This window comes from Oryctolagus cuniculus, chromosome 2, assembly GCF_051225735.1.
Source record: "Oryctolagus cuniculus isolate XC-2025 breed Fujian yellow rabbit chromosome 2, ASM5122573v1, whole genome shotgun sequence".
In the NCBI taxonomy this organism is placed as follows: domain Eukaryota; kingdom Metazoa; phylum Chordata; class Mammalia; order Lagomorpha; family Leporidae; genus Oryctolagus; species Oryctolagus cuniculus.
This window is the reverse complement of record NC_142868.1, coordinates 85,595,231-85,620,490: the sequence shown is the minus strand read 5'-3', so window position 1 is coordinate 85,620,490 and position 25,260 is coordinate 85,595,231. Positions and strand designations below refer to the sequence as shown.

Genomic DNA, 25,260 nt, shown 5'->3' with positions numbered 1-25,260 from the left:
TTCCTTATCCTTACAGACTATTTGGGAACATTGACAAATCCAGCAGGATAAATGCTTAATTTTGTCCTTTTCTTTACCAATTTTCAAAATCAAGCTAATTCATTAGTTGATGTAGAGGTGAAAAAGGAGGTATTTTCTTTTTGGTATCACTATGAATTCATTGATTTGCTGCATATTTGATGTGTTGCACTTTGTGACAATCATGATTTTTTTTCATGCTTAAATTGTTTCATCTTGACTCTGGTTCTTTTAACATAATCTCAATAGTATTTGATAGCTACCGTGCCTTCTGGCATAACACAATGCCGCAGGCTCATCTTGTACAAATTCTGCCCCAGCTCGGAAACTGATTCATTTCCTAAAGGATTTCTGGCTCTTTTAGTGGAAAATGATACTTAGACTATGAATTTGGAAACTAGAAGTGCTTATGCCATTGTTTCCTGATTTTTTCTTTTAAGATTTATTCATTTATTTGAAAAAAAGAGAGAAGGGGGGGAGGAGAAGGGGAGAGAGAGAGAGAGAGAGAGAGAGATCTTCCAATCTGCTGTTCACTCCCCAAGTGTCCACATCAGCTGGTGTCAGGTTGAGCTGAAGCCAAGAGCCAGAACTCCATCTGGGTCTCCTGTCTCCCTGGGTAGGAACCCAAGTGCTTGGGCTATCATCTGCCTCCCAGGTACATCAACAGAAAGTTGGATTGAAAGAGTAGTTGGGGGGTGGGTGTGGGTAGGGACTCGCGCTGTGGTATATCAAGTAAAGCCACTGCCTGCAGTGCCAGCATCCCATATGGGCACTGGTTTGAGCCCTGGCTGCTCCACTTCTGATCCATCTCTCTGCTAAGGCCTGGGAAAGCAGTGGAAGATGGCCCAAGTCCTTGGGCCTCTGCACCCACATGGGAGACCCAGAAGAAGCTCCTGGCCCCTGGCTTCGGTGCAGCTCAGACTGTTGCAGCCATCTGGGGAGTGAACCAGCAGAAGGAAGACCTCTCTCTCTCTCTCTCTACCTCTGCCTCTTCGTCTCTGTAACTCTGCCTTTCAAATAAATAAATAAATAAATCTTAAAAAAAAAAAGTAGCTGGTATTCGTACTAGGCACCCTGACATGGGGTGTTGGTGGCGCAAACCTAGAATTAACCTGCTGTGCCACAGTGCCTGGCCCATGCTCGGCCCATGCTTCTTGCTCTTTTCAGGGGACACTGCTAGATGTAACTCATACATATTTACACAATGACAAAAATTAATGAGGAATTCATACTGACCTTGCCCATTCAAATCTCAGATTATAAAATTTATACCTACTTTCACTGCGTTGGCACATGTATCTCCTATCTTTAACTAATAACCTTGGGTTCTAATGGTATAAAGATATTTACTTACTATTTGTATACATATATATTATTAATATGTATAATACATCTATTTAACAGTACCAGTATTATTACTGACAACACAATCATTAATGCTGTCATTGACTTGCCTTTTATTTATTTATTTTGTCCTTAGGACATCTCACACCAAGGATATAAGAGTCAAGCTTATGAGTTTTATAGTCAGTTTCAGGGCCAGTGTTGCAACGTCTCAGGTTAAGCGGCCCTTGTGATGTGAGCGTCTCCAATCAGAGCCGCAGTTTGAGTCCCAGCTGCTCTGAATTCCATCCAGCCCCTGGCTAATGTGCCTATGCACCAAGCAGCAGAAGATGCCCCAAGTACATGTGGAAGACTGATGAGTTCCAAGATCCTGGCTTCCCCTGGCTGTTGCGGCCATCTGGGGAATGAACCCACTAATGAAGATCTTTCTCTATGTCTCTTCCTCTTTCTCTCTAACTCCCTTTGCCTTTCACATTAATCTTTTATTGTTTTTATTTTTAAACAATTTTATTTGTTTATTTGAAAGGCAAAATTACCAAGAGGGAGAGGCAGAGCCAGAGAGAAGTCTTTCATCTGCTGGTTTACTCCCCAAATGTCTGCAATGGCCAGGGCTGGGCCAGATCAGAGCCAGGAGCCAGGAGTTTCATCGGGGTCTCCCAAGTGGGTGCAGGAGCCCAAGCGTTTGGGCCATCTTCTGCTGCTTCCCCAAGCCATTAGTAGGGAGCTGGATCAGAAGTGGAACAGCCAGAACTTGAACGGGCTTCCATATGGGATACTGGAGCTGCAAGTAGTGGCTTTACCTGCGACACCACAACACTGGCCCCTCAAATAAATCTTAAAAACAAAACAAAATTAAAAACCCAAATAATAAAGTCAGTATCTTATTTTTCTCTGTGGAGATGACAGTGAATCTATATATGGATTTCTTTCTTTCCCTAAATGCTTATTTTTAAAAGAAATTTGTACTATAAAACATTTACATGATTCCAAAACCATAAAGCAGTCTATAGCCTTATGCCTTTATTAACAGAGAAGTTTAATTTTCATCGCTGCTTCCTTCCCTCTTCCTTTCCCTCGGCGTGCGGCTTCCACAGCCGGCTCCTGCTTGTCTGATGGTGCCACGCACTGGCCATCCAGACGCACATGGTGTCTGCTTCCAGGAAACTACTCAGTGCAGCGCGGGTGCTTGCTACAACACACGTCCTTTCCCCACGATGCGGGAAAGCCCGGATCCGCTGAGCACAGCGGGGCACACGGAACAGGGAAGGCTGTACAGTCATTGTCCACCGACTGGCAGCTTGCTGTCCTTGGGCCTTTATAGCAGGGCATCCTTTAGGAGAAGACACTTATCAGTGGTTGACATTGAAAATCCGAATGCTGGGCCGGCGCTGTGGCGTAGCAGGTAAAGCTGCCGCCTGAAGCGCCGGCATCTCATATGGGCGCCGGTTCGAGTCCTGGCTGCTCCACTTCCGATCCAGCTCTCTGCTATGGCCCAGGTCCTTGGGCCCCTGCACCCACGTGGCGACCCGGGTGGAGGGGGTGGAGGCTCCTGATCGCGCAGCTCCAGCAGTTGCGGCCGCTTGGGGAGTGAACCAGCAGATGGAAGACCTCTCTCTCTCGTTTTTTCTCTCTGCCTCTCCTTCTCTCTCTGTTTGTAACTCTGACTTTCAAATAAATAAATCTTAAAAAAAAAAAAAAAAAAAAAAGAGAGAGAGAGAGAGAAAGAAAGAAAATCTTGAGTGCCCCCAATAGGTCAGAGAAGGGAGAGCCAAAGCAAGGAGGCCAAGGGGAGGGTGACCACAAGGCTACCCTGGAAACAGGAAGCTAAGCTAAGCCAGGAGGTGACGCCCGTGTACGGCGTTGGATTTACTCTGAGCGCACACTGTTCCCAGCAGTTTAAGTATGGCTAGTTCCTTCATCACTCCTAACAGTCCCATGAGGCAGGGGCTCTCACCTAGACCCCAACCACCACCAGTAAAGATCCTTAAAAAAGATTTATTTATTTATTTATTTGCAAGTCAGAGTTACACAGAGAGAGAAGGGGAGGCTGAGAGAGAGGTCCTCCATCCACGGGTTCTCTCCCTAATTGGCCACAACGTCAGAGCTGCGCCAATCCGAAGGCAGGAGCTTCTTCCACGGCTCCCACGCAGGTGCACGGCCCAAGGACTTGGGCTTTCCCAGAGCACAGCAGAGCAGCTGGGACTCGAACCGGCGCCCATAAGAGCGGTTACTCAACTTACACCCAAAGCCAAGGAGCCAATATCGCGCACACAGTGGCCTTGCAGCCACTGTACCCACACTGCGTGCTCTCGGAGGTGGGACCAAATACTGCGGGTCCCCCCAGGGTGCCTAAGCGACCACCTCCTGACAAGTGCGGGCAAAGAGCTGACTCCTGGGCGGCCCCTGTAATAGGGACTGAAACAACCTCACAACCTTCTAAACTTTCAAAATCAACGATAGCGTAAAGATCCTCAGAGTTCACGTCAGACGGGTCATGTGCCGGCGTCGTAACAAGGTTTCGAGGGTGGCACATCTCACGCAATTGCGTGAACAACCCAATCATCACGCTTATGAACTACGAAAAGGATCGAGGTCTAGCACTTGTTAAAAAGCCCCAAGCATGCGCCACTCATTTTACACAGAGAGTGACTCACGGAATTGCGACAGAAAGTGCATTGACACAGAAAACTCAGTATACCTTTAAACGCACATTGGTATTCGTGATAATTCTCGTTTCTACTCTAAAAATAAAACCAGAAGCAAAAATTAGCACGCCTTATTTCCTATGCAAATATATTCATTTACAGCCCCACCTATTGCAGGTCGATTCCGAACCCGGATCTTCATTTGCTTTACGACCGCACTTCGGGAAGTGACGTAGTGTTGCGGCAGTTTGTGGCGCAGCTAGCCTGTGCTTTGCGGCAACACTGTCCGCCCGGTTCGGATCTTGCCAGGCGCGGACCTTGGGCGGGAAAGGCGGCAGGGACCGGAGGTGGCGTTCCTGCTATGGCTCGGCAGTTGATGACTTGGTTTCTTTAGTTTTTGTGCCCCCCGCCCCCTTTAGAATCACCAGGAAGACCAGCGCAGTCTCCACTTCCGGTTATAAGTGAGCCTCCTAGTACCAGAGGCGCCTCCGCTCTTCTCCGGCTCCCTTCCCCTCCTCTTTTTTCGTATCCCCGTCAGACTCGTCCCTTCCCCAAGACGTCTGGTCGCCTTCTAGGATTTTGTTTTAGTCCTCTTCTTTTGCGACCTGCAGCGCTCTCCTTTCCCTCCCGAGCGGGTCGGGCTGCGGTCGGCGGAATGGAGCCGCCCTCCGGGCCGGACTCGCCCGAGGAGGGCTCCCCCTGCGACCTCGCACAGGCTTTCTCCAGGATCCTGCACCGTCTCACCGGCCAGCAGGCACGGCGTGGCGACGCCAGCGAGGCGGCCCTGACGGAGCTCAGCGCGCTCCTGGAAGCCCCGGCGTGTGAGCGCTTGTTGGAGGGCGATGGCGGGGTGCCCGCGATCCTGGGGCAGGTGGCGCGAGCCCTGGAGAAGTGTGCAGCCCCACCCAAGGACGAGGCAGGCGGAGGGGTGGCCGAGAGAGCGGCGCGGGTCGGGCTGGTGTTCCTGAAGCTCTTGGGGAAAGTGGGGGCTGCCAGGAGCTCGCCGGGCTCCCCGGCGTGCAGGGCCGGCCTGCGGCACTTGGCGGCACCCATCTACGTGTTTGCCATCACGCACAGCGCGGAGCGACCATGGAGCAGCCCGAGGTCCCGCCACGTGGCCGGGGAGGTGCTCGCCTCGCTGCTGGGCGTGACCGAGTGCGGCTCCGTAGCGGGGTTCCTGCGCGGAGAGAGTGAAGACGACAAGGGCAGGTTCGCTGGGATCCTGGGCTTTCTCAAAGCCGACCTGAACAAGTGAGTACGGCCGGCCGCAAGCCCTGCCTCGCGTCTGGGGATGCTAGGATTTAAGGGAACCCCCAAGGCTCAGGTGGGTCAGGGCGTCGCTCGATGTTGACCCCCAAGGCTCAGGTGGGTCAGGGCGTCGCTCGATGTTGGCCCCCAAGGCTCAGGGTGGGTCAGGGCGTCGCTCGATGTTGGCAGATCTGAGATGAGGACTGCGGGCTTCAGGCAGAGTTTTCTCGCACTTTCTCCAGCCCTCGTGAGAGCTGCCTTGCAAAATGGGAAATTCTTTCCTGTTCGTTTATTTCTTAAGTTAGGCGGGGGTGCAGATGGGAAGTTGAACTTGTGGTTTGAATTTAAGGGTCTTGACATTATCGTCACCAGCTCTCACACAGCGATGGGTGCTACGTAGGGAAGTGATGTTTGAGATGTACTTTCTGTGAGTTTCCTCTTGCTGCTCTTGTTTGGAGAACTGGAGTGAGGAGGGAGAATGTTCAGAACTGTCATTTTACCAGGAACTTGGAGTGGGAAGGCCTGGCTTTGAGTCGGGTGTTTCTTTTTAGTGCTCCGAGAAAAACCAGGTCAGACAGCCTCTCTGACTGTCCATCTCATTTACAAGGATACTATGCCTACTGCATAGTTGTTCTTTGGAGGCTTAACCTGTGTGTACACTCAGTTTATAAGCTATAGATTAGTGCTCAAATATTGACTCATTTGCTCCTTTAAAATGATAATAATACTGAGAGATTTCTTTTACTTTTTTTTTTTTTAAAGTTTTATTTATTTGAGAGGAAGAGTTACAGACAGGGAAAGGGAGAGACAGAGAGCAAGAGAGAGAGAGAGAGGTCTTCCATCCTCTGGTTTACTCCCCAAATGGCTGCGATGGCTGGGGCTGTGCCAGGCCAGAGCCAGGAGTTTTATCTGGATCTCCCACGTAGGTGCAGGGCCCTAAAGACTTGGGTCATCCTCTGCTGCTTTCTCAGGTGCATGAGCAGGGTGCTGGATTGAAGTGGAGCAGCCAGAATCAAACCGGTGCCCATGTGGGATGCAGCACTAGTTAATTCACAATGCCGGCCTCATTTGCTTCTGTTTATGCTTAACACATCTTCACTGTAACCACCACCACAGGTCCTTTATGAAGCTTCATCGGATAAGCTTTAGCCTCAGAGCCCTGAAATGATTGTTAAATGTACTTAGTATAAGTCATTTTAATCCAAATATTACAATGTATGCTAAAAAATCCAGAGTTATCTTAAGAGGGATTTTTTTTTTTTCAAAGAAAGTAATTATTTATTTGAACTGGTTAAATTTCTTTGTTACTTAACATGTCATGTCATTTAATGTGGTTTCATATGTCCATGTAGGGAATCCTGGAAGAATAATCCAGCCACCAAACATGTTTTCTTCTGGACTCTGCAGCAGGTCACGCGGCCCTGGCTGAACCAGCATTTGGAAAGGGTGCTTCCCCCATCGCTGCTAATCTCAGATGATTATCAAACTGAGAACAAAATCCTGGGTGTCCACTGCCTCCACCACATTGTGCTCAACGTGGTGAGAAACTTCTGCCCTCTGTCGTCTGTGCTGATGGGACAGACAAGGCTGGTCCCCATTCACGATATCACTGCTTTATTTTTGCTTATGCTTCTATCTTATGAACTGGCATTCTGATGACACTGTTAAGTCATTAAGATAACTTATTTATATATTTTCTCTATTTTCCTTCAGCCAACCTGTTAGAAATTGTATCTCATAGGTAATACAAAGATTCATTAGGGTAGGGGTGAGGGTGGGCGGGAGGAAGGAAAGGTATGGTGGAAAGTATCAGTATGCTCTTAAAACTATATATATGAAATATATGAAATTTGTTCATTTTTATAAATAAAAAATGTTTTGAAAGATTTATTCATCTATTTGAAAGGAAGAGTGACAGAGGGAGAAACAGAGATAGAGAGAGATCTTCTATCTACAGGTTCTCTCTGCAGATGGCTGGATTGGAAAAAGTAGACCCATGGGTTGAAATGACACTCTGATATGGGGTGCTGGCATGGAGGATAGCAGCTTAAGCCACCGCACCCCATCACACTACTGGGGCCCTCTCATAGGTTATATACTATTAGGATAATTATAGGAGAAACAGAAAGGCATGAATAATTATCAAACTGAAAAAACAAACCTTCAATAATTAACATTTGACTTTAGAAAGGTGAAAAATCAAAACTTGATTATATTCCAGTGTTCTAATGTGCAAGCTATCACTAAAGGAAATTGTGGGTTGTTTTTTTCTTTAAAGATTTATTTGTTTATTTGAAAGAGTTACAGAGAGAAAGAGACAAAGAAAAATCTTCCATTTGCTGGCTTACTCTCCATGTGGCTGCAATGGCCAGGACTGGGCTAGGCTGAAGCCAGTAGCCACAAACTTCATCTGGGTCTCCCATGTGGGTGGCAGGAGCCCAGGCACTAGAGCCATCCTCCATTGCTTTTCACAGGCCATGAGCAGGGAGCTGGATTAGAAGTGAATCAGCCACGGCATGCACTGGTGCCCATATGGGATGCCAGTGTTGCTGGTGGTGGCTTTACCACTATGCCACAACAGTTGCCTGGAGGAAAGTTTATTTTTTAGACTTTGTATTATGGAACTGTTGAAATCTACCCGTAGGGGTGGATATTTGGCCCAGCAGTGAAGATGGTTAGGATGCCTGGGCTCAACTCCCAGCTTCTTGCTAATGTGGACCTTGGGCAGCAGCAGTGATGGCTCAAGTATTTGGATTCCTGCCACCCATGTGGGAGACCTGGATTGAGTTCTGGCTGTTGACTTTGGCCCCTCAGCCATCGTGGCCATTTGGGGAGCGAATGGGCAGATAAGAGCTTGCTATGTTTTTCCCTCTTTCAAGTAAGTAATTTTTAAAAATGTATGTGCACACAAAACAAGGAGAGAGCGTGTAATGAACCTCCATGTACCTGTGTAACCCAGTTGCAGAAGTTCTCAACGTTTGCCAGTCTTGGGACACCTTTAATTGGAAATTCATCTCATTGCAGCCAGCTGCCGATCTGCTCCAGTATAACAGAGCCCAGGTGCTACACCATGCGCTTTTCAACCACCTGTACACGCCGGAGCACAGCCTCATCCAGGTGACTGTAAGATCTGCTCATAGCTGTGTTTGGGTTCCCTGAGCATGAGCACAGGGTGGCATTGTGTGAACAGGAGAGGGGGAGACCAGGAAAGTGAAGGTGAGGACTGATGGCTGTGCAAGCTGCAACTCTCTCAGCAGGCAGCAGGCGGGCACATTCTTGGGTTTTGGCTCCAAGTGGGTCAATGACACTTCTGCATCACGTGGGGGTAGCTTTATGTCAGAAAAAGTTCCATTTTTATTAATTTAAATGTTTTTCTTTCTGTGCTGCCTTACATTGCCACACACTTAAAACTCTGTATGTTGATATTTTAGTGTCATTTATTCCTTCATCCAAAAGACAGTGAGTACCTCCTGAGAGCCAGTGGCCATGTGGCTCTGAGGGTGGTCAGTCTGGGTCTGTGGGTTTAAGGAACCCTCTGGAGAGAGGTTTTTGAAATATGTGATCCTATGTACATATATCTCTATATGTATAGGTGCAGCACTGAGTGAAGCTGCAGTGAAGAGGTTTGTACCGAGTGCAGCAAGTGTCCAGCAGTGACCGCTAAGCAGGCTGGGGGTGGTGTGGGGTTTCATTAGGCTTTGGGAAAGGGGTGTTTCTTGCTTATGAAGGATGGATAGGAATTTTTTTTTTTTCTTTAAGATTTATTTATTTTATTTGAAAGGCTGAGTTACAGAGAGATTGATCTTGCATCTGCTGGTTCATTCTCCTAATGGCTGCAAAGGCCAGGGCTGGGCAAGGCCAAAGCCAGGAGACAGGAGCTTCTTCCAGGTCTTCCACATGGCTACAGAGGCCCAACCACTTGGGCCATCTGTTGCTGCTTTTCCAGGCACATTAGCAGGGAGCTGGATCGGAAGTAGAGCAGCTGAGAATTGAACTGGCCTCCACTTGGGATGCCAGTGCTGCAGATGGCGGCTGAACCTGCTGTGCCACAGCACCAGCCCAGATTAGGAATTTCATAGGAAAGTGAAGAATATTCTGAAGTCAGAACCATCAAGTTATATAAAATTAGAGGTTATTAATTATTTAGTTATTAATTTTTTGAAAGGGAGACAAACAGGGAGAGGTTGTCCATTAGCTGACTTACTCCCCAAATGTCCACAATAGCCAGGGCTATACCAGGCTACAGCCAGAAACCAGGAATTCAAACCAAGTCTCCCATGTGGGTGGCAGGGACCCAAGTATTCGAGACATTACCTGTTGCCTCCCAGGGTATACATTAACAGAAAGCTGGAATTAGCAGCAGAGCCAGGACTTGAAGCCATTCAGTCCAATACGGACACAGGCATCCCACATGGAATCCTAACCACTGCGCTGTTTTTATACCTTCCCTACTTCTCCCCTTATTCTGCCCTGCTACCTCTCTTTTCCTTTTTAATGGAGTACTGAGAATCCAGGGAATAACAGTTAAAAAGGTTAGGTTCTGAAGACCATAGAGGAAAGAGATTTTAAGAAACCCAGAACACGAAGAGAAAACGAGAGCTCCCAGGAGAGCTAGAATGAAGTACCCACACAGTGAAACTTCAGATAGGGTGGTCAAATTTGATGCAGATTTGTACCATCTAGACCCTGTTCAGAAGCAAGCACAGGTAAACATGTATCACTAAGTCTTAGACTTAATGTCTTAGTGACAGTAGACTGATTCCTCAAGTCTGGATTATGGTCCCAGCTTTGCCATTCTTCTCATTCTACAAATTAGTAGAGTAGTCCTGAGGAGAAAGTATTCACTTGGGACTATCAGATGGAGATAAAGAATACAGAGTGTTTGAAAATACCAAGCGATCTGCACTTAACTTGCTAGTGTCTTTTACAATTCTGTGGCATGGACCCCAAGGACAGATTATCGAAGTCTTTAGAAAAATAAGTAGTGTTAAGAATGCAAATAAACTCCTTTCCTGTTCCCTCCTCCCAGGCTGTGCTCCTGTGTCTGCTGGATTTATTCCCTGTCCTTGAGAAAGGCCTGCATTGGAAGGGAGATGCAGCACGACCCACCACACACTGTGATGAGGTCCTGCAGCTGATCTTGACCCACATGGAGCCAGAGCACCGCATTCTCTTACGCAGGACCTATGCTAGAAACCTGCCAGCGTTCGTCAAGAGGTGAGTCTCCAAGCTGCTGGCCTGGCCATACTCCCCTACTTCACTGCTGGTATCTTATTTTCTCTTTTGCTTTCAGGTTGGGGATCCTAACTGTCCGGCACATGAAAAGGCTGGAGCGAGTCATTATTGGCTATCTGGAGGTTTATGATGGACCAGAGGAAGAGGCTAGATTGAAGATATTAGAAACCCTAAAACTTCTCATGCAGTACACGTGGCCCAGGTATAGTAGTCAAGCAGACGGTTGTGCTATGTGGAGCAAAACTCAGCCAATTTTCTCTTTAGTCTAGATATATAATCAGTACAAATATGGTATATATTTGAATACCTCCCATTTTCACACAGCTGTAGACTTTGAACAGAGAAAATGGCATTAGAAATATTTACTTATTTCAAATACTCATATTTGAATGCTTCGGATACCAATTTTTTTTTTTTTTTTTTTGATTGATTGATTGGAGAGGCAGAGTTGTGAACAGAGTGTGTGAAAGACAGAGGTCTTCCATCCGCTGTTTCACTTCCCAAATGTAATGGTAGCAGTGGCTGGAGCTGGGCCAATCTGAAGCCAGGAGTCAGGAGGTTCTTCTGGGTCTACCATGTGGGCACAGGGGCCCAAGCACTTGGGCCATCTTCCATTGTTTTCCCAGGCCATTAGCAGAACTGGCTCAGAAGAGGAGCAGCTGGGACTCGAATAGGCACCTATATGGGATGCTGGCACTGCAGGCGGAGGCTTAACTGACTACCACAGCACTGGCCCCCAGTTCTTTTCTTTTAAACCCAAATATCCGATGGATGGCTTAGATTGGTGTTCTGAAGAACATCCACCCAGGTACTCTATTATGAATGATATCTAAGTTGGGGAGGCTTACAAGTTGTGTAGCTTTCTAGATTTATAAGGTATATTAGGATATTCAAGACCTCAGAGAAGTGCTACATAAAGACAAGCTTTTGTTCATCTAAATGCTCCTTAAGTGTAACTGAGAATGCAGTACCGCACAGCACATCATCTAACATGTGCGGAGCAGTGCTGACAGTGTTAATGTAGGCTGTGCTGGCCCAGAAGGGATTCCAGCTGTGGCTTGAGGTAGGTGTCAGGGTTATACTGGAGCCCAGACTGTTGAGTCAGAAAAGGATTTCTTTCCTGAATTAATTGTGAATTTAATTCAGCTAGAGTCCCTTCCCCCAGCAATGTTTAATATCTTCTGGTTCCTATTTTCTCACTTTTATAAATGTACAAGGAATCCAGAGTAACATTTGCTCCTGGGTCTTTCGCTTAGTCACATTGGTGACTAGAATGCATTTGTTTGCTTACCATATTTCTCCTTACTGAACTGTAACCTCCAGGAGAATGCAAGACTACATCTGCTACAGTATCCAAAACTATACTCAGTACCTGGTGTTAGGTACACAAATACTTGAAGAATGAATGGACTAGAATAGAAGGGATGAATGAAACTGAATTAATATTTGTGTCAGGGGATGGCGCTATGGCATAGTGGGTAAAGCCACCGCCTGCAGTGCAGGCATCCCAGCTGCTCCAATCCAATCCAGCTCTCTGCTGTGGCCTGGGAGAGGAGATGATGATGCATGTCCTTGGGCCCCTGCACCGGCATGGGAGACCTGAACAAGCTCCTGGCTTTGGATCAGCACAGCTCCGGCCGTTGCAAGCATCTGGGAAGTGAACCAGTGGATGGAAGAGTTCTCTGCCTCTCCCTCTCTGTAACTCCAACTTTCACATCAAGAAATAAATATTAAAAAAAAAAAAAATTCTGTCAGGCCTATAAGCAACAGAGACCAAGGCGGCAAGTCGAAGGAAGAGGTGAATAAATGTTGAGAGGTTAGTCTTTTTGTCTTTGTGTGAAGGAGCAGAGCATGTGAAAGAGCAGATTGTAAATTAAATAACAGATGGAATGCTGAAAGGCATAGCAACCACAGGAAAATGCCAAATATTTTTAGATGAAGTAATGAAAACTTTTCCAACATTTTTGCCCAGAAATACAGTTTACTGTGTTTTAACATAAGTTAAATGATATTCCAGCTTTAAGTTTTTTATTGCAGTAAAAAACTGTGTAAAACTTGGTATTTTCAAGTGTACAAGTCATGATGTTACACAACCATCGTCACTATCCATTTCCAGAACTCTTCTTTCAAGGCAATGAAAACCTTTAAAATAGTAAGTAATTAGAAATAAGCTGGACTGACGGTAAAGTAGGATCTGAAATGAATAATTTCCCAGTCACAGAAGCCAAGCTTATCTCCCTTGCATTATTTATTTTGAAAGAGTTACCGAGGGATGGCCAGCACCGTGGCTCACTAGGCTAATCCTCCGCCTGCGGCACCAGCACTCCGGGTTCTACTCTGTATTGGGGCGCTGGTTCTGTCCCAGTTGCTCCTCTTCCAGTCCAGCTTCCAGCTGTGGCCCAGGAAGGCCGTGGAGGATGGCCCAAGTCCCTGGGCCCTGCACCTGCATGGAAGACCAGGAGGAAGCACCTGGCTCCTGGCTTCAGATCGGTGCAGCATGTCGGCCGCAGTGGCCATTTGGGGGGTGAACCTACGGAAGGAAGACCTTTCTGTCTGTCTCTCTCACTGTCTAACTGCCTGTCAAAAAAAAAAAGTTACCAAGGGATACATTCCTTTTGCTGGTTCACTCCCTAGATGGCCCTAACAGCCTGCACTGGGCCAGGCCAAAGCCAGGAGCCAAAAACTTCACCCGAGTCTCCCACATGGGTGGAAGGGGCCCAAGCACTTGGGCCATCTGCTGCTGCTGCTTTTCCCAGGCCATTAACAGGAAGCTGGATTGGAAGTGAAGTAGCTGAGACATGAAATGATGGCCATATGGGATGCCAACACCATGTTCTGGCTTTATCCACTAAGCCACAACACTAACCTTTCCCTCACATTATTTCTAATTTTCTTTAGTAAGGAGGGATTTGGATCCCCTTTTCAGTTGATGAGGTGGCTGTTTCCTTATAGGAGAACTGAGCTTCTGGAAGGAAGGGTATTGCTAGGGAGGCCAGTATACAGCCAGCGAGCTGTGGAAATGACATTAAGAAATCTGGAGTCTGCTCTCATTTGGTTTCTAGCTCTGTTTTTCTTGATTCCAGAATTCCGTGCAGACTTGTGGTCTTTCTGAAGGCTCTCTTGAAACTCATATGCGATGTAGCAAGGGACCCAACCCTTACACCTGAACCTGTTAAGAATGCCTTACTGCAGGAGGCCACAGACTGCCTGATTACCCTGGACCACTGCTCTCAAGGACAGGTGAAGGTAAGACAGAGGCTACAGCTTGGTTTTGGTTGGGCCCCATTAGGTAATTCCTGTGATGTACTGTGGTTTATTGTTCATGAGCCTGACCAAGTCAGGAAATGAACACAAGAGGGTTTTAGGTCTCTACCTTTGTGCCCTCTAGCCCTCAGCAGACTTTGACAAAATACTTTATTTTTTAAAGTTATTCAGAACCATTCAGACAAAAAGAGGATCAGCAGATGTCACTGCAGTTAAGATAAGAGATAATGGGCAAAAGCATCATGATGAAGAGGTGGTAAAAATACATTCTGTATTTTTTTTTACATTCTTCTGAATTTAAAATGGAGAAATAATAACCTATAAGCCACCAAGGAGTAATAACAAATGCCTGCAACAGCCAGTGCTGGGCCAGGCTGAAGCCAGGAGCTCCTAAAGTGCCCATCAGCAGGAAGCTGGACTAGGGTGGAGCCGGGCCTTGAAGCATCCCAAGGGGTGCGCTGTGAGAACTAATTCAGTTCAAAGACCGAAGGCATCATGACTACAGATATTTGGAGCTAGTACAGGGTTTGCTGTTTATCAGATTTCATCCTGGTTCTTTAAGTCTTAGACAGTTAAGCTTTATATCCAATTTAATTTGCCTTGGCTGGCGTGAAACAGCTTTATGAGTGAGCAGGACGTTTACAAGCATGTTAACAATTTTTAAAGTAACACCTGTTGACTTGGTATCATCTACACTTTCCTTCTTGAGTGTTAAGAGCCAAGAACTCCAGGTGAAAGGGGTTGGAGTGGGAGAACAAGTCAAAGCCTGTTCGGTTTCTTGTTTCAGGATCTCCTGGCCAAAATTCTCCAAAGCTGTGAAGACAGCAGGGTGGTAAACTGCCTCAGGAAAGTGCAGCAGGCTCCCGAAGGTGCTCACTACGATGGAACTTGAGATGTTCCTCAAGAGGAAAGGATTTTCTTCCTATCTCATGTGGCACAAGTGGAGTCTCTTACACTAAACGTTGTAAGTCAGAGGCTCTTCTTCCTTTTTTGTTTCCTTGTACCCCCAGAGGACTGGGGAAGAGAACAAGAGAAAATGGAAGTCCTGCTTTGGTAGGAAAAATGACACTAAGGAATTCAGCATTGAACATCTCGAACTATTTACACTCAGTCTCATCCCAGCTTCAAGAACTGATCTTTTTAAGCTTTGTGGGCTTGAACTGTTATTCAACACATGTGCTATAAAAATACTCTGTTCCCAAATTAAGGCATTCTTCCACTGACTACAGATGTCTTGCCCACTTAAGTGGCATAAATATTAAAAACACAAATATTGTGTTATATACAATATGAAAGAACAAAAACTGGAAGTGTGTTTAAGATAAAAGTTCAGCACGTTCAGTCCTGTCAGTCCTGTTTCCCAACTGCCTACGGGACTTCAGGTGGTTTTGGCCTTGGCCGTAGGCTCTGTTTCCTGCTCATACTCTATCTCTACATAGGCTCGTTTTCTCCGCAGAGGTCCTTTCAAGGGTGTTTTGCCTTTGTGTTTCGCATTAAAGGACTTTTCTTCCTCTTCACTGGAGGATTTACCATCCTGGTCTTCATCACTGCTGGCATCCAATTTGTCCATATCCTGTAGAGGGAGAGAAAGGGTCAAAAAGAAAGGAAATGCTAGCTTTCTTCAAACTCCCTTAGTTATTCCCTCAAGGTAGAACAAAGTAGAGATTAGTTTGCATGCTCAGGAACCCTCCCCCCTTTTTTGTTGTTGTTTTGAACTCACCTCAAAGTCACTTATGTCACTCTCATCTACCTCCTCATCTTCCACAAATTCTCTTTTTCCCACATCCTAAAATAAAGCATGACTGTTAGGTTCAAAACAGCACTTTAGACATCTAGTTTTACCCTTCAGTATAGTATGCCACCAAGGTTTAGTTATTCCCACGTTTAATACTTCTGAATTTAAAAGACTTCACATCTTTATTTTAGTTGGTTAAAATCTATACACAAGCAGTGACTTGAACCTTGTAGGAGAAATTTTAGAATGTCACTCAGTAAGACTAAAACTGTTTTTAGTTTGTTGGTTTCACCTACAGAACAAGGCAGCCACTGCCAAATCAAAATATGCATATCAGAAAAAAGATGATCAAATTAGTTTTGGTTAAGGGTCTCTCGATGACACAAAATATATCCTGTTTTATTAGTTACTGTTTGACAAACCAAACCAAAAACTTACGTCGTCATCATCATCTTCATCATCTTTCTCCTCATCTGAAGAGTCGCTCTCTGCCTCCTGTTGTTCTAGGGCTTTGTCGAAGGCATGAATGGGGAAGTTGTAGATGTCGCCGTACTGGAGAATATGAACACAAATGGCCTTTCATCACATCTGGACATTAACACTTGAAGTTCCACTGTCCTACGAGCATACTATTTTTTTCCTCAGTGATTTAAATGAGACTATTTAGCTTACTGAGCTGTATTTCTACATTATTTATAAGCTCAGAGCTGACAGTGTCTTAAATCTATTTTTGAAATCTGAAACAACCACTAGATAAAATAATAAAATATATCACTTCTATGGAGGATGGAATCTGATTATTTAAAATCTAGTAGTCTATGAAACCCACACATTGAAACAAATGGATTTTTCTGACAAGGCTGAAATAAGGAAAAACTATATTCTGATCATGTTGTCTATGTAAATTTTGAAGCTAATTTTTAAAAAAAGAATAAAAATAATTTTAAAGAACTTTAAAAGACTGGAGTGGTATGTAGGAGGAGCTAAACCCTAAGGCTTTTATACAGATATCTGGAATCGCTGCATTTGGGAACAGGAACAAGAACTGGGAAGAATTAATGGCAAAAAGGGAAAGCTTTCTTAGAGTGACTGGATTAGCAAGGGAAACCATGGCATTTTATCCACTTGCATTAATTAATTAAAATGAGGAAGCCAGGCCTGTACTTACTCTGAAGAAAAATATAAAAATGAGGGGTCATTCTAGAATCTTTAAGTATAAAATATAGTTCTCACATTTCCTAGCATCATAGTACCAACTGAAAAAGTACCTAGCATCATAGTACCCCAACTGAAAAAGTACCTAGCATCATAGTACCCCAAAGCTACTAGCTCTCTCACCGTATCTTGTTTCAGTCTTTCCAGTAATTCTTTTTCAATGGCATTGTCCAACTGAGCAGCTATTAATGCCTTTTCCTGTAAGAGACAAAAACCCATTTATTTCATTAGTGGTTAGTCCATCATAAAAAGAAACTTTTTTTTCCCCCTTTTTTAAGGATGATATAGGGATGGGCATTTGGTGGAGCAGTTAAGATACTGCTTAGATGCCTGCATTTCATACTGGAGTACCTGGGTTTCAGTCCTGGCTTTTCCTCTTGGGCAGAGTGACAGAGGGAGAGACAAAGGGATTTTCCATGCTGGGTCACTCCTGAAAATGGCCATGATAGCCGGGGCTGGTCCAGGCATGAGCCAGGAGCCAGGAACTCTATAGGGTCTCCTAAATGGTTGGCAGGGACCCAGGTACTTGAGCCTGCTTTCTCAGGTACATTAGCAGGGAGCTGGCTCAGAAGCAGAATAGCCAAGATTCAAACTGGCACTCTGATGTGGAATTACAGGCACATCATGGGTATATCCCACATGGTAGCTTAACCCACTATGCCACAGCCACAGCCACAGCCCCAACCCCAGAAGCCACCTTGGAGGGTAGCAGATGGTGACTCAAGGACTTAGGTCCCTGGTACCTACGTGGGAAGCGTTTAAGTATCAGAAAATTAACAACCCTGAAATACAACTTTATAAAAGCTGAGGAAAGGGAGCAGAGACCTTCATCCAGTTACATTTTCTAAAACCATGTGAGACTCCACGTGGTTGATGGAAATGAAATACAGATGAATATCTGTGCCTCCAATGATCTCATAACATCTGATCCATGATATGAATCTGTAGCAGCTCACCACCAAAACAGGAAAATCTAACTTCAACCTCCTTCTCTAGTCTAAGATTTTGTTTTGACAGTCAGAGAGGGTGTTAAATGCTAACATATGGAAGCTGTGTTCAAATGATCAACCTACACAGTGCGGTAAATCACAATCTGGGTAGACTGGCGGCACCTGGATCAGTTATGAGGCCACAGGGACCTACATTATTCTCTGAAGTGTGCACACACATCCAGAGTGATCCACAGAGCTGTAAGACGAAAATACTCAAAATGTCTGTGTGTTTATATTTTGTACATTAACATTCCCATGCATACTCATTGGTGCCTTGACTCCATAAAGCATATAATGTCACATATATTGAGCAAGATATATTGAAAGTGGTGGTCTCGCTCCTTTATTTATACTATTCCAGCATACAACTGTTCATGTGTGATTGCTTACGTGGACTTCCTGATGACACATTTGGCAAATACAGACTAGTTATAAAGATATGGTATGATCTAATGGTTTTTAAAGAGTAAATACACTTAATATATATGCTTCAAGACAAAGACAACATTTTATTATTTAGCTGCCTCCTACAATGTCGGCATCTCATATGGGCACAGTTTGAGTCATGGCTGCTCTACTTTGTATCCAGCTCCCTGCCTTTGGTATGGCCCAACCCTACCTGTTGCAGCCTTTGGGGAGTGAACCAGCAGTTGGAAAATTTCTCTATCTTTCCCCCTCTCCAACTCTGCTTTGCAAACAAATAAGTCTTAAAAAAATCTTAAAAAGCAAAGTAGATTATATCCATATGTGGCATTGCTGAAGGCATGTCCTCTGTAAAAACTGCAATCACACACTTTAAAAACAGGCCGGAGCCACGGCTCACTAGGCTAATCCTCCACCTTGTGGCGCCGGCACACCGGGTTCTAGTCCTGGTCGGGGTGCCGGATTCTGTCCTGGTTGCCCCTCTTCCAGGCCAGCTCTCTGCTGTGGCCCGGGAGTGCAGTGGAGGATGGCCCAAGTGCTTGGGCCCTGCACCCGCATGGGAGACCAGCAGAAGCACCTGGCTCCTGCCATCGGTTCAGCGTGGTGTGCTGGCGGCAAGAGCCATTGGAGGGTGAACCAACGGCAAAGGAAGACCTTTCTCTCTGTCTCTTTCTCTCTCACTGTCCACTCTGCCTGTCAAAAAAAATTTTTGGAAACAGTTTTCCAACTTAAAAATTGTAAAAATCTTACACATCTGTGTTTTTCAGAAGGCTTCAACCTCATTGGTAAAAACAGAAAAATTAATTTTTTCTGAAATGGTTGTAAGAACACTATTTGACAATCAGAAAATGAAAACTAACTGTACTTGAACAAAAGCCTGTGCTAACAGGTAGAAGAGAATGAAAAACTAACTAGCAAATATTTAATGCAATCTAACATGACTTCTCTCTGAGATGTCTTTGTTTAGGAGAGCCTTTAAAGACAAATTTATACCCAGCTAAGAACGAGAACTGTGTTCTGCTACACCACAAACTATTATTTATAACATACATAAAGTGAAAGTGTACAAAGTATAATATTGAGGGGGTGGGTGTTCAAAAATATTGATGAGGTAAATAAAGAAGTTTGAAAGTCAACAGTAAGACAGATTTGAGATACAAAACCCTGTAAATAATGAGAACAAAATACCAAATATTATTAAAGCTATTTCTCAGCACAATATGACAAACTATCTGGCAAATAAACACCTATTGGTGAAAGGGAGGCAAGCAAAGCAAATACCAAGAGTGGCTAAAAATTCGAACTTATCAGGGACAGCTGATTCTGGGTTTTGAAGCATAAGAAAATCCAGGCTGAGTGAGGGGCAAGTGAGGCAGACTGCTCTGAGACAGAGGTTGGAGATCGCTGACTAGAGTATATTTTCAATGGATAACATTACCAACAATATGTATTACTAACAAACTGTCTAGTTTACTACAAAGGAGCAAATAGTCCTAGACCAAAACAGAGTTTCCAGTTCTTTACCAGAACTTTTAATATTCCCAAACTCAAATTAGCAGCTATGACTGTAACAGATATGAGGCTACTTAAAAGCATTAAAGAAAAACATACTTGTGTGAACGTTATATTTTACTTCAGAAACATTGGTGTATTTGATTAGAATGCTCAAACTCTGCTGAGGGTAATATGTGTAAGAGAGGCAGAATTTGAATTCTGTAACATCTGACCTCAAGAATTTCATTTAAGGAGATACGGACTTCAACTTACGATATTCTTTCTGCCCTTGATTACGCATATCTCCAAAGCACCCAGGTTATAACCTGCCTTCAAAGTCATAATCTTAAGATAAAATCAGATGCTTTTGGGCAATTAATACTGTTATCCATTAGCGAACACTGTCCGGACCTGACCGTCTACACAGAAGATGGTGACCAAATCTTAGAATCCTACCTGCATAGCCCTCCCCAGTGAAAATACAGAAGCAATGAATAACAGAATAAGTTACCTCTCTTCTTTTCTCCCTACGTTCCACCTTCTTACTCAAAGGTACAAGTTTCCTCCTACAGAAAATAAAACACATTATCAGAAAATTCAGGTTCATGAGTTATGCATTCCTTTTAAAAGGTAATGAAAAAAGAGTGGTATCAGTTTTGTAGGACTCAGCTATATATATAACAAATGTACTTGGAAGTTTCTAAAAATTTAATCTTACAAATCAGACTTTAAAAAAAAAATTTTTTTTATTTCACAGGTGAGTTATAGACAGAGAGAGAGAGAGAGAGAGAGAGAGAAAGGTCTTCCCTCTATTGGTTCACTCCCCAAATGGCTGCAACAGCTGGCGCTGTGCCGATCCGAAGCCAGGAGCCAGGTGCTTCTTCCTGGTCTCCCATGCGGATGCAGGGACCAAGCACTTGGGCCATCCTCCACTGCCCTTCCGGGCCACAGCAGAGCTGGACTGGAAGAGGAGCAACCGGGACTAGAACCCAGCACCCATATGGGATGCTGGCACCTCAGGTGGAGGATTAACCAAGTAAGCCATGGCGCTGGCCCAAATCAGACTTTTTAAAATATATATATATATTTTGACAGACGGAGTGGACAGTGAGAGAGAGAGAGGAAGGTCTTCCTTTTTGCCGTTGGTTCACCCTCCAATGGCCGCCCCGGGCCATCCTCCACTGTACTCCCTGGCCACAGGAGAGAGCTGGCCTGGAAGAGGGTCAACCGGGACAGAATCCGGCGCCCCGACCGGGACTAGAACCCGGTGTGCCGGCGCTGCAAGGCGGAGGATTAGCCTAGTGAGCCGCGGCGCCGGAGTAAAATATATTTTCAATGTGCCTTTTTTGTCTTTAGGCATTCACTATGCTAAGAGTAATGTTTATGTGAAGAAAAAAGGAATTAGCTATTGGAAGATGAACATTAGCATTTACGTCACAATTAAAAGGCATTAGGGGGCCAGCGCTGTGGCATAGCAGATAAAGCCGCCAACTGCAGTGCTGGTATCCCATATGGGCATCGGTTTGAGTCCCGCTTGCTCCACTTTTTTTTTTTTTTTTTTTTTGACAGGCAGAATTAGACAGTGAGAGAGAAAGAAAGGTCTTCCTTTTTCCATTGGTTCACCCCCCCAAATGGCCAGCACACTGCGCTGATCCGAAGCCAGGAGCCAGGTGCTTCCTCCTGGTCTCCCATGCGGGTGCAGGGCCCAACCACTTGGGCCATCCTCCACTGACTTCCTGGGCTACAGCAGAGAGCTGGACTGGAAGAGGAGCAACTGGGACAGAATCCGGCACCCCAACCAGGATTAGAACCCAAAGTGTTGGCACCACAGGTGGAGGATTAGTCTAGTGAGCCGCGGTGCCGGCCTAGGCTGCTCCACTTCTGATCTCATCTCTGCTATGGCCTAGGAAAGCAGTAGAAGATGGCCCAAGTCCTTGGGCCCCTGCACTCGCATGGGAGACCAGGAAGAAGCTTCTGGCTCCTGGCTTCAGATCAGCCCAGCTCTGGCCTTGTGGCCAACTGGGGAGTGAACCAGCGGATAGAATGACTCTCTTTCTGTCCCCCCCACCAACTCTTTCAAATAAATAAATAAATCTTAAAAAAAAAAAAAAAAAAAGCATTAAGGACTAACACTCCTTAAAAATGGATTCTATTCATTCAGCTAGTTTCTTATCACTTGTTAAAATAAGTTTCAATAAATCCAGATTAAAGTTTTTACATTCCTATTTATTTTTTTGGGTAATTTCCGATCTGTAATGTTAAGATTCTCTGAGAGCTGAGGAAATTTTCTGAAGAAGATTTTTAGGCAGGGAGGAAGACAATCAAATTGTACTCTATTATTTTTAAAAGCCTACAAGGAGCCATTGTTATGGTGCAGCAGCTGAAGTCACTGCTCGCAATACTGACAAAGTGTTGGTGTGCAGGGCCAAACCCTGCCTATTCTGCTTCCCATCAGGCTCCTTGCTAATGCACCTGGGAAAGCAGCAGTTGATGGCCAAAGTTTTTGGGCCCCTGCCACCCTGTGGAGACCCAGATGGAGTTCTAGGCTCCTGGCTTTGGCCTGGCCACGGCAGCTATTTGGGGAGTGAACAGCGGATAGAGGACCTCTCTCTGACTCTCCCTGTCTGTCCCTCTGCTTGTCAAATAAATTACACAAAGTTGAATTTCTTAGAAAACATTATTAAGAGGTTTCACAGTCTCAGGTTCATACCATACAGCATGTTATAAAGCTATGAAAGACAAGATGTAAAATTAACAATCCAAATACTTACTGTCGTTTTAGTGTAAGTTTTCTAATTCGAATTAGGTACTGGGTTATCTTGGTGAATCTCTGCTTACATTTGTGTCGAATGAAACGGGGCCAGTAGATTAGATTTTCATCTATTTGCTCCAGTGCTTTCTCATAGTTCTTACTGAGCCGAACCTACCAAACAGAAAAAGGAAGTTTAAGGGGCAAGGGTAAATAACTTATTAGGTCTTCACTGTTAGGGACAGTTCTCTGCCCTAAGGAGGGTGGCTTCAAAAGTTTAACCTGGAGAGGGCCAAGGAAGCGGAAAAAGCACGTGGCACTTCTGATCTTGAAATCAAGTCACTGTAGTTCTGCCTGAAGTCTTACCCGTTCCCACATACGCCTTGGAAAAGCTGCTCGTTCTATCACCTTCATATACAAGTAGCACTGTCCTGAAGAGTAAAGTGAAACATCGTTACTACTCTTTACCAAGAGACTAAGAAACATCTTTTTAAAAGCTGCTGAGTAGTTCTCAGGGGAGCTAAACCTAGGGAGTTACCTTTCTCTTCTTTGATGGTGGCATACTGACTGTTTGCCAGGGGGCAGGATGACCGGTTGCACAGTCCAGTCAGGCTGTATTCATTTCGGCAAAAGCCCTGAGTCTTGGTTCTAGAACGGGAGGAACAAAACAAAGATTACAAGGTGGTCACCAAGGAGGGAATGCAAGAAATTGTAGTCTGTGTTCCCAAATCTACTCACCTTATTTTGAAGGAACAAAACTGCCTGTTTCCTAGTGTATCCCAGATAACCTGTGAGACAAAGTGAAGCCCATTTCAGTTGCTCTGATGGAACAGTTGCTACATTTAGTCAAAAAGACAAGGCACCTGCCTTAAGAGGAGTTCAGGGCCAGCACTGTGGTGCAGCGGGTTGAAGCTCCGGCCTGCAGTGCCCACATCCCATATGGGTGCCAGCTGAAGGCCCAGCTGCTCCACTTTTGATCCAGCTCCCTGCTGATGTGCCTGGGAAAGCTGTGGGGGATGGCCCATGTCCCTGAGCCCCTGAACCCATGTGGGAGAATGGAGGAAGCTCCAGGCTCTCGGCTTTGGATCCACCCAGCTCTGGCCGTTCGTTGCAGCTATTTGGGGAGTGAACCAGCGTATGGAAGACTTTCTCTCTGTAACTCTCAAATAAAAAAATTAAAAAAGAGGAATTAAGGAATGAGGAAGAAATGCTTATGTCTATGTGTATATCTTTAACAAAAACAAGATATTATATATACCTAGCAATTTCCCCTTTTCACTTAGAATGTTCATTACCCACTGTTAAAGGCAGCACAGTACTAACGTTTGGATATACATACCACAACTTTGTTTCTTTGAGGGCAAGGAAAATTATCTATTTTTTCTCCACTAATGTACTCTTTATTCAATCAGCATTAATTATATATGTAACTTTTTTTTTAAGATGTGTTTATTTTATTTGAAAGGCAGAATTGGGGGGTGGGAGGGTATCTTCCATCTGCTGGTTCACTCCCAAATAGCTGCAGTGGGTAGAGCTCGGCCGGTCCAAAGCCAGGAGCCAGGAACTTCTTGGTGCAGGGGTCCAAGCATTTGGGCCATCTTCCACTGCTTTCCCAGGCACATTAGCAGGGAGCTGGATTGGAAGTGGAGCAGCCGGGACTCAAACCTATATCCATATGCCCCCATACTTAGCTTATTAAGACACTGACATCTCCTGACACGCTGTAGATACTCAAGTATTTGTTGAATGAAAGGATAGTTTGTTTTTTTAATGTCTTACTCTTCAAATACTTGGAAAGGAGAAAGATAGATTAAGAGACCTTTCATGTGCTGGTTCACTCCCTAGATGTCTGCAACATCGAGGAGCCCAGAGCTCCATCTGGGTCTCCTATGTGGGAGGTAGAGGCCCAAGCACTTGCGCCATCACCCATCAGTGGGAAGCTGGCTGTGGCATCCCAAGTGGGGTGCTTACTCTGCTGCAGCACAATGGCCGCTCCTGCAGAAGAGTCCTTAAAGTTTTATCTAATTAGGGGACCAGTTACACAAACAAAGCATCACAGAATAACAGTGAAACAGCCACGGAGAGGCGCATGAGAGTGCCGCCTGGATGGCTGTTCCCACCTCAGCTCCAACTCTGTTCCCAGACTCTCCCTGAAGTGGTCTCTGAACCACAAGCCACGTCTTCCTTCCCTCACGGCGCTGCACCCGGCAATTTCCTCGCTTTCTACTCTCTGATTCCCCCGCAAGAGTACTTGGTCCTGCTCCTTAACACCAAAGTCCCAGCGATCCCTACAAAGCCGAACACACCGTAAGCAAAGAACTTAATATCGGATGCCTGCAAGATGACGACTCGGGCGCACAGAAGAGCAAATGTGAATAAAAACCCGACACAGGAAAGGCGGAATGAAAAGCGAACGTGCACTTGCGTGAGTGTCCTTAACTCGGAAGTCTAACTTTCGCCACACTCCCCTGGCGCTCACCCCGCCGGCCCAAAGCCCCGAGGAGCCCTACGGCACGGAGTCCTTCAGGGCCGGGCACCACGCACTGGAAACGCAGACCCCGTGGACTCAGGTGGCTCCGTGCTGGCCCCTTAAACCCTGGAGACCAGGGGTAGGCAAGCATGAGGACCCTAATTATCAAATCTGGGGTTCAGGAAGCACACAAACCACCTCAGTATACAATGTCTCCTTAAATGAGTAAAAAAATAACAACCCACGCAAACCCCGGTGGTGGCAGAGCAACGGGACAAGACTCACATCGTCCGACTGCATGGTGCCGGCCGCTCAGCGTGCGGCGCCTGGCCGGATCCGGGAAGCACGTACACGCCTTCCGGGGAATCACTTCCGGAAAGCCCGACCTCTGCCATCGCGAGAAACTCCGAGACTCTGGGCGAGGCGCA

General features: G+C 45.5%; 2 protein-coding genes, 1 long non-coding RNA gene and 1 other non-coding gene across 8 annotated transcripts; 1 reads left to right on the top strand and 3 right to left on the bottom strand.

Annotated features, from left to right (window-relative positions):
• Positions 1-2,360: 2,360 nt before the first annotated feature.
• LOC138848507 (uncharacterized) lies at positions 2,361-4,313 on the bottom strand. 2 transcript variants are annotated; one of them, XR_011386359.2, is made up of 2 exons: positions 4,176-4,313; positions 2,361-2,692 (listed from the first exon to the last, which is right to left on the bottom strand). It is a non-coding gene; the product is annotated as an uncharacterized LOC138848507 (long non-coding RNA). The 2 variants fall into 2 exon arrangements; XR_016230015.1 differs by having other exon boundaries at positions 4,061-4,229.
• Positions 3,844-3,950, bottom strand: LOC127490471 (small nucleolar RNA U13). Its single transcript, XR_007918418.1, has one exon. It is a non-coding gene; the product is annotated as a small nucleolar RNA U13 (small nucleolar RNA).
• Positions 4,237-16,448, top strand: TTI2 (TELO2 interacting protein 2). 3 transcript variants are annotated; one of them, XR_007918141.2, is made up of 8 exons: positions 4,252-5,258; positions 6,608-6,794; positions 8,280-8,372; positions 10,285-10,472; positions 10,549-10,692; positions 13,574-13,736; positions 14,542-14,718; positions 15,997-16,448. XR_007918141.2 is itself a non-coding variant. In XM_002709536.5 (7 exons), the coding sequence occupies exons 1-7, from the start codon at positions 4,663-4,665 to the stop codon at positions 14,644-14,646; spliced, it is 1,476 nt and encodes a 491-aa protein (XP_002709582.1). In that variant the 5' UTR covers positions 4,237-4,662; the 3' UTR covers positions 14,647-16,448. The 3 variants fall into 3 exon arrangements, 1 of the variants encoding a protein (XP_002709582.1); XM_002709536.5 differs by having other exon boundaries at positions 4,237-5,258; positions 14,542-16,448; XR_007918142.2 differs by lacking the exons at positions 14,542-14,718; positions 15,997-16,448 and adding an exon at positions 11,117-11,298 and having other exon boundaries at positions 13,574-13,774.
• Positions 12,452-25,260, bottom strand: MAK16 (MAK16 homolog). 2 transcript variants are annotated; one of them, XM_089327346.1, is made up of 11 exons: positions 25,118-25,220; positions 24,483-24,650; positions 23,101-23,150; positions 22,901-23,010; positions 22,729-22,793; positions 22,385-22,536; positions 20,125-20,179; positions 16,828-16,902; positions 15,928-16,041; positions 15,475-15,540; positions 12,452-15,327 (listed from the first exon to the last, which is right to left on the bottom strand). In XM_089327346.1, exons 5-11 carry the CDS (start codon positions 22,774-22,776, stop codon positions 15,133-15,135), a joined length of 705 nt encoding a protein of 234 aa, XP_089183472.1. In that variant the 5' UTR covers positions 22,777-22,793; positions 22,901-23,010; positions 23,101-23,150; positions 24,483-24,650; positions 25,118-25,220; the 3' UTR covers positions 12,452-15,132. The 2 variants fall into 2 exon arrangements, with proteins under 2 accessions (XP_089183472.1, XP_002709588.1); XM_002709542.6 differs by lacking the exon at positions 24,483-24,650 and having other exon boundaries at positions 25,118-25,260.

Bases quoted from the DNA above. Each gene is read 5' to 3' on its own strand.
- TTI2 (XM_002709536.5), top strand. From the start codon at position 4,663: ATGGAGCCGCCCTCCGGGCCGGACTCGCCCGAGGAGGGCTCCCCCTGC. The intron at 5,259-6,607 runs GTGAGTACGGCC...ATGTCCATGTAG, and splicing joins CTCAAAGCCGACCTGAACAA to GGAATCCTGGAAGAATAATC. The intron at 10,473-10,548 runs GTGAGTCTCCAA...TTTTGCTTTCAG, and splicing joins CTGCCAGCGTTCGTCAAGAG to GTTGGGGATCCTAACTGTCC.
- MAK16 (XM_002709542.6), bottom strand. The intron at 22,794-22,900 runs GTAACTCCCTAG...TTTACTCTTCAG, and splicing joins CACCATCAAAGAAGAGAAAG to GACAGTGCTACTTGTATATG. The intron at 20,180-22,384 runs GTAAGTATTTGG...TATTTTCTGTAG, and splicing joins AAACTTACACTAAAACGACA to GAGGAAACTTGTACCTTTGA.